At 28.2% G+C, this 8,082-nt stretch overlaps 1 protein-coding gene across 1 annotated transcript; it reads right to left on the bottom strand.

Annotated features, from left to right (window-relative positions):
• Nucleotides 1-3,517: 3,517 nt before the first annotated feature.
• On the bottom strand, nt 3,518-3,688 carry M406DRAFT_266028 (uncharacterized protein; the record flags this gene model as incomplete). The annotated part of the gene is made up of 1 exon (XM_040917780.1): nt 3,518-3,688. A coding segment is annotated over one exon (171 nt), but the record flags the coding sequence as incomplete, so codon positions are not given.
• Nucleotides 3,689-8,082: the final 4,394 nt, after the last annotated feature.

Raw genomic sequence — 8,082 nt, 5'->3', positions numbered from 1 at the left:
ATTCAGAAAAAGAAGCTTTATACAACTTCCTATATACTTTTAAACCAGCAGAGCTAGCAGTTCAAGAAGAAGAATCTAGTAACAAGCAAACTCAAACAGTGCTAGAGCGCTAATAGATTAGCAAAACAACGGAAGCGAGACTCTTAGCAAGTTGATCCGCTCCGGAGCAATAAAGAAAAGCTTCAGAAAGTGAATTGTAGATCCATACAGAAAAAACCTCGAAACTAGGCTCTCAAGCGCTCAGTCCAGCTCAGAGCAAACGCTCAAAGCCCTCGAAAACGCCATTAGAAAAGAAGTATGCTCAACAGTACCTACTATTCTTTCAGATAGCAGAAACAGCACAGGAATCAGAACTAATACTTGCAAACATACTATAAGAATATTATAAGTTTAAGAAACTGTTCCAGAAAGAATTGAATACAAGATTGCTAGAATACAGCTTATATAACTACAAAATCCTGCTACAAAAAGAGAAACAGCTCAAATTCTTTTCTATCTACAGATTAAATAAAGCTTAGCTAGAAGCATTTAGAAAGTATCTTGATAAGAATCTTAAGAAAAAATATATATAATCATTGCAATTATCAGCAGAATATCTCATTCTATTTATATCTAAGAAAAATAGCAAGCTTAAGCTATATATTAATTATAAGCAACTCAATAATATTACAATTAAGAACTGATATTTATTACTACTTATTAAGAAATTATAAGATAAATTATAAGGAGTACAGTAGTTTATAGTTCTAAATCTGAAAGAAGCTTATAATTTAATCAGAGTAAAGAAAGAAGAAGAATGAAAAATTGCTTTCAGAATATGCTATAAATACTACGAATATTTAATTATGCTCTTTAATCTAATAAATACTTCAGCTTTATTTTAGAAAATGATCAATTATATTCTATGCAAACATCTGAATCAGTTCATCATTGCTTATCTTAATAACATTCTTATCTACTCTCGAATACTAGAAGAATATAAGAAATATATGAAAACAGTATTGCAAATGCTCTAAGATGCAAAACTCTTTATAAAATCTGCAAAGAATTACTTTTATATATAAAAAGTTAACTATCTCAGATTCACAATCAAGCTAGAATGCATTAAGCTATAGAAAAACAAGGTAAAAGCTATTAGGAATTAGCCAGTTCCCAGAAATATTAGAGATATTAGATTATTTCTTGAATACATTAATTTCTATAAGCAGTTTATTAGGAATTACAGCTGAATTGCACATTCTCTTACAAATTTTACTAAGAAGAAACAGCTTTTCGAATAAACTCCCAAGGCATAAGAAGCTTTTGATAAGATTATTAAGTATATTACTTCAGAGCTAGTTCTATACAAAGCAAACTCTTATAAACTCTTTGAAGTTAAGATCAATGTATTAGAATATGCACTCGGAGAATAACTTAGCTAGCAAGATAATCAAGAATATCTAAGAATTATAAGCAACTTCTTAAAGAAGTTGAATAGCTTGGAAACCAACTACAGAATCCCTAATTAGGAACTCATAGCAATAGTAAAGATTTTCAAAGAGTAGCAATACTACTTTATTAGCACATAATATTCAATTATAGTTTATTCAGATTATAAGAATCTGATTATATTTATAATAATTAAGATTTTGAATAAATAATAAGTTAGATAAGCAGAATTTCTTTTACAGTTCAATTTCAAGATTGTATATTGCAAAAGCTTGGAGAACGAATAAGCAGATACTCTTAGCAGAAAATCAGATTATCGGAATGCAGATTCTTCGAATATACAGAACATCTTCGCTCAAGATAAATCAGGAAATCTTGTTAATGCATACAGAGAACTGAATGCTGCTCTCAGAATCGGATTCTCAGAAAAGAATTCAGAATCAATAACTTCAGATGAACAAGATAATTATATTAAGAATATATACAGTATACTAGCATATGAATATCAGAGAATTAGAGCAATCTATGAATATATTAAAAGATACTGGAATTTACTAAGCTTTAGGAAAAGAATTGAAAATATCCTATAACAATGCAATAGCTGCAAGAAGAATAAAGCAGAAAGATATAAGCTTTATAGACTACTATACTCCTTATTAATACTTATAACTATTTAGCAATTCATCAGTTTAAACTTTATTATTAAGCTATTTCTCTTATGAAAACTCTTAATTAAGATGCAATATAATAGCATTCTAATAGTAATTTGCAAACTGAGCAAATATGCTTACTTTCTTCCCTATAAGAAAAGCAGTATAGCAGAAGAACTCATATATGCATTTCTCAGAATGATTATTGCTAACTATAATATGCTAGAAGAAGTAATCTCTAACAGAGATAGAAAGTTCAACTCGAAATTTTAAACTTTACTTATAAAACAGCTTGAAATATACTACAGAATATTCATAATATTTCATCTGCAAACAAATAAACAGATAGAAAGAATGAATCAGATTATTAAACAGTATCTTCAATATTATATCAATCAGAAATAGAATAACTAGATTAATCTATTACTCCTTATATAGTTCGCTTATAATAGCGCAGATATAAGTATAATAAAGAAGTTATTATTCTTTATATTCTATAGATATAATTCAATAGCTTATTATAAAGTACTGCTGAGAGCAGATGCAGAAGCTGCAAATAAAAGAGTTAAGAAGATTAAGAAAGTTTAAAAGAAATTCTAATCAGAATTACAATTCGTTCAAGAACAAATAATGCAATATGCAAACTTCAAAAGAATTAAGAAACTAATTCTATAGAAGGAAGATAAAGTTTATCTACTTCGGAAAAATATTAAAATAATCAGATTTAGCAATAAGCTTAACTATAAGAAGTTAAAATTATTCAAAATCTTGCAGCAAATTTCTCTGATTAATTACAAGTTAGCATTATCTTATAGAATAAAGATATACTCAGTTTTTCATATCTTACTGCTGGAACTAGCAGCACAGGAAATACTAGCGGATAATATAGCAGAAGTAGAAAATAACGAATCAGAGTATGAGATGGAAAAGATTCTCAAGCATAGAAGTATAAACAATATGAAGGAATATCTCATCAAATGGAAAAGCTACTCAATAAGCGAAAATTTATAAGAATCACAGAAAAATATTAAGAATGCTTAGAAAAAAATAGCTGAATATTGGAAAAGGAAGGAAACTAGTACTTAAGATGATCGCTCCATTCCGAACTGAAACTCAGAAGCCTCGAAAACCTTACTTTCCAGAAAGCTTAACCAATCTATCACAAAACCTCCTAAATCTACAGAATTCTAGTCAAAACTTTCAAAGAAAGAATCCCCAGCTACAACAGCAGATTCCTCTGCTACTATAGCCTGCATTTTAGCAGCAACATACACCTTCTCAGCCTTAGCTTTCTCAGCTTTTATACAATCCAATTCCTCTATACAAGTAATGCTACAGCACAGAGCACATTTCATCTTCTTAAACTACATCCGCTTCTATTAGCACAGATAAAGAAGCTCAGTCTTCCTCTTCTCAATCTCATTCTCCAACTTTCAATATTAAGTAGCAATATTGCAAAGCTTCTCAGAGAAAGAGCCCAGAATATTGCACTTGGAGCAGCTCAGTCGAATGCATTCGATATAACGAGAAGAATCTCCGGAAGATATCTTGCAGAATCCGAAATCACAATCCTTGCAATAAGAACAGATAGGCATCTCGATAAAATTTTCCAAAAAGCAGGAAACTAAGAGATCTCGATCTTGGATATTCTTTGGAATGAAAAAAAATTTGTGAATACAGGATTTGTTGATTCTATTCAATATCTCAATCAGAAAAGCAAGATTATATATATAAAGAACTTGCTAGAATACTTACAGAAGATTGTTAAGAATAATAACTGATAGAAGGAAGATGATATTATAATTCATTCAATATGCAGATTACAGAATAAGCTCTACTAACTAAGAAACTAGATATTATAATCTAATATCAAATACTAATTAGAATTATATAATCTGAGTTAGAATTACTAGTACAATTATATTAGCTATGAATATAATTAATATATTTAGGAAATAACTATAAGAAATCGAAATATAATCAGAATAGTTAGAACTGAAGAGCTGAATATATAAGAATATATTCATTATCATTAGATAGATTTAGTATATAGCTCTTCAGTTGTTAATCTAAGTATTCAGTTTCATATACTGAGTAGCTTCAAAGGCAGTAAATACTTGCATTGCTTATTAGGACTTGTACAGTTCCATATTCAAGGACTTGATATTTTGATACCGCTCTTGTTAGCATAAACCCCTTCATATACTTAGGAATCTTCGGATTGCTGCAGTGCTCATTACACTTCTGTTGTTTTGCTAATCTGTTAGCGCTCTAGCACTATTTGAGTTTGCTTATTACTAGGTTCTTCTCCTTGAACTGCTAGCTCTGCTGATTTGAAAGTATATATAAAGTTGTTTAAAGCTTCTTTTTCCAAGTATTCTTTAATAACTAGCTTCAATCCTGCATTATTAATTGCAACTATCTCTCTGAATACAGCTTATTCTTATAAAATCTAGCTAGTAATTCAATTGATTCAAGAATTATACTCTTTAAGCTATAGAAATCTTATAATTAGCTTATATTATGCTACATTTATAATATTAAAAGAAACTCTGATTATATATTCTTGAATTAAGATAAATAGATAATTAGTCTTCTTGTTAATTACTTCTTGATTATATGCAATAGATTATTTTTCTATAATACTGAGAGTATATAAGCATCTCTTTCATTTCCATTATAATTATACTTGATTAATAATATATAAGAATATAAAGTTTCTCTAAGTATTATTATTTAATAGTGCATTATACTTGTATTCTTAAATATATATATTAAACTTAATATAAATATAATCTACTTTAAAAGCTTTATATAGAAATTATTCTAATCTGATTATCTGCAGTTTCTTTATAAGCAATTCTATTCTTTTAAATCTATTAAGAACTGCTTATTCTTCTAAGCTTGCTTCGCTACTTTTTAAGCAAGCTTCTTAGCTTGCTTTTGTTTATATCATTATTATTTCTAATCTTTCTTCTATTAATGCTAGTTGCAAATCTTATTATTAATATAAATCATGCAAAGTATTATTTTGCACTGCTACTATTTTATTTTCTTGTTTATATATTGCATAAAGCAATTGTTTGATAGTTCGATATATGCATTGTAATGCTATCTATTAAAAATTTTTCTAAAGCGGAGTTTCTGTTTTTTAATAGCTTAAAGAATTTGTTCTAGTTCTCTGATAAGGAATTATTTGTATTGTATTTTATTTGAGAAATGTATTTTGCAGCTATAATAGATATAAGAAATTCAAGCTAATTTGTAATATAGATTATAAAGTAAGCTAATTCAAGAGTTCTTATCTTCTTATGCCTTAATATTTTGTAAGGAAATGCAGATAAAAAGCTTCTTTAGTTCTATTCTATAGATAAAATATTCAATTTATATTATTTTCTTATTCTACTCAATACTAAAGAGAAATCTTTCTATAGATTTCTTGAATTTATTATTTATAAGAGATTCTAATAAATCATTGAATTGTTCATTCTAGCTTAATCTTTCTATTACTTGAGAAGCATTTTCAGTATTGTTTAAGTATTTATACCAATAATCAAGAGAGTATTATTCCTTATTCATATCTCTGATTATAATGCTTAGCATAAGCAATAAAGAATATTAAAGAGTATTATTGCTAAATTCTTCTTCCAATGCTTGAATGCTCTATTCTGCAATATCAGAGCAGTTCGAATTGCTACTTGTAGAAGTGCTAAGCATACATTTTCGTTCTGCTATTGCTATTTATCTGCAGCGCTTAGATTTCTAAGAAAATCATTCTAAACCTTTCTTACTTAAAAGATATATTAAGCAGTTGTTATTATAGCAGAATATCTAACTAAGACTTCTATAATTAATAGAATTCAATATTTGCTCTAAGGAAATATTTTTGCTTAATTAATTAAATTTCTATTGCTAAGCAATATTTATTTAGCATTCTTTCTGAATTAGTTGCTATTTATTTTTCTGAGATTAATAGCAGTTATATGCTATATATTCTTATTTATTGCAGTTATAGCAAGTAATACTATTCTTCTTGCTATACTGCTTATTAGCTATATTGAATTCTATAGAACTAGTATATATAATACTGCTCTAAGCTATACTGCTATATTAACTGCTATTTTTGTTTTGAAGTTTCTTGCTTATATTAGCTAAAAATCTCCAAATCTAGCTTTCTTTCTTCTTAAACTTCTCCATCTATTATTCATACAGATAATTATTAATGCGGATAGCTTAATTAGAAAATATTGCAAAGTTCTTTAGCTAATTCTACTTGAAAATTTTATTTTTAATATTATTCTTGAATTTCTTATAATAATGCTCTATAAGATTCTTATCTTTTCATAGAAGTTATACTAAGAATTGCTCGAATCTAATTATATAAGCAGAAGCTAATTTAGTCTGCTTGAGATTTATAAGCTGCTAAGCTATAATATATTCTTTATTGGAATTACTAAAGATTTCCTTGAAAGTTTTCTTAAAGCTTTTAAAAGAATTAAATATATTCTTAGTATTCTAGATATATATATTGGAGTTATTCTAATGCTTCAAGTGATTATATAGAGAAAGCTTATATTAGATAAGAGCATTCTTTTCGAAACAAGTTTCTGCAAGAATAATTTTCTCAGATTTCTTAGTAAACTAAATCTTGTAATGCAAGAAATATGCTTTGCAGTGAATAAGAAATTTATATAGCATCTTTTAGTTGCTATTATATATAGTAAGCTTATTTATCTTATATACTTTTCCAGTACTACTAGTAGTTATAGAGATAAACTGCATCTGCTAAGCTTATTAAGCTAGCTAAGCTTATTAGTTAGTAATAGTAGCGCTTTAAACTTGCTATTATTTGTACAGATTCTGAATATACTAAATAAGCTAATATATCTAATTAACTAGTTCTTCCTAAATAGAAGCATATAAGAACAAAGAGATTCCTAGAAAAGCTATTATATTCTATATTGCTCAAGAGAATAATACTGAACTATTCTTAAACAAGAATTATTAAAATATAATAAGCATTATAATAATCCGAAGATTTCTAAGTATATAAAAGATTTATGCTAATAAGAGCAGTATCAAAATATTAAGTTCTGAAATACGGAACTGTACAAGTTCTGATAAGCAATGCAAGTATTTATTGCTTTTAGAGCTACTCAGTATAGAAGATTGAATACTTAGATTGATAATTAAAGAGCTATATACTGGATCTATCTAATGGTAATGAATGTGTTCTTATATATTCAGCTTCTTAGTATGAACTGTAAGAGTTGGTGGTTGATTGTTACAGTTTACTGCTTGGATTGTAAGAACTGATCATTAACTGCTCTAATCTCTTTCTGATTGATTGTAATCTGTAACTCTAACTCTAGATGATATAATCCTTGTTGGTTATCCGAGGTTGAATCATAACATCTGATCCTTATTACTCGTAACTTGTTTTGTGAAGTGCATGTTGGATGGGTTATAACACAAGGGCTCATGCAACCCAAGCGTGCCTGTACAGATGAGGACAGCAAACTAAGGCCACACGGGCGCAAGAACAGAGTGAAAAACCTGTCTTAGACCTGTCCAAAGGGTTCAAAAATTGAAAGGAAGAGAAAGGATGCTTTTTTTTTTTTTTTTGTTGCTTATAGCTAAAGAATTTGAAAAGTGAGTGGTATCCTTTATATGTATGAGGACCCTTGACCCACTGTACTCCATGTCTCACGAACTACCACTCTAGCCACCACAACAACAGCCTGTTATAACTCATCCAACATGCAGGTCACAGGATAAGCTCCACCAACAAAGAAACCAGGTATTACAATCCAACGTTGAATACCAAGCAGAATTACATAACTCGGATTAGGATTACTAGCGCAACTATGTCAACTATGGATATAATCAACATATTTAAAGAACAACTATGAGAAATCAGAATATAGTCAGAATAGTTAGAACTGAAGAGCTGAATATATAAGAATACATTCATTATCATTAGATAGATTCAGTATATAGCTCT

This window comes from Cryphonectria parasitica, assembly GCF_011745365.1.
Source record: "Cryphonectria parasitica EP155 unplaced genomic scaffold M406scaffold_8, whole genome shotgun sequence".
In the NCBI taxonomy this organism is placed as follows: domain Eukaryota; kingdom Fungi; phylum Ascomycota; class Sordariomycetes; order Diaporthales; family Cryphonectriaceae; genus Cryphonectria; species Cryphonectria parasitica.
Note: the sequence above shows the minus strand (reverse complement) of the source record. Positions and strands in the feature narration are given on the sequence as shown.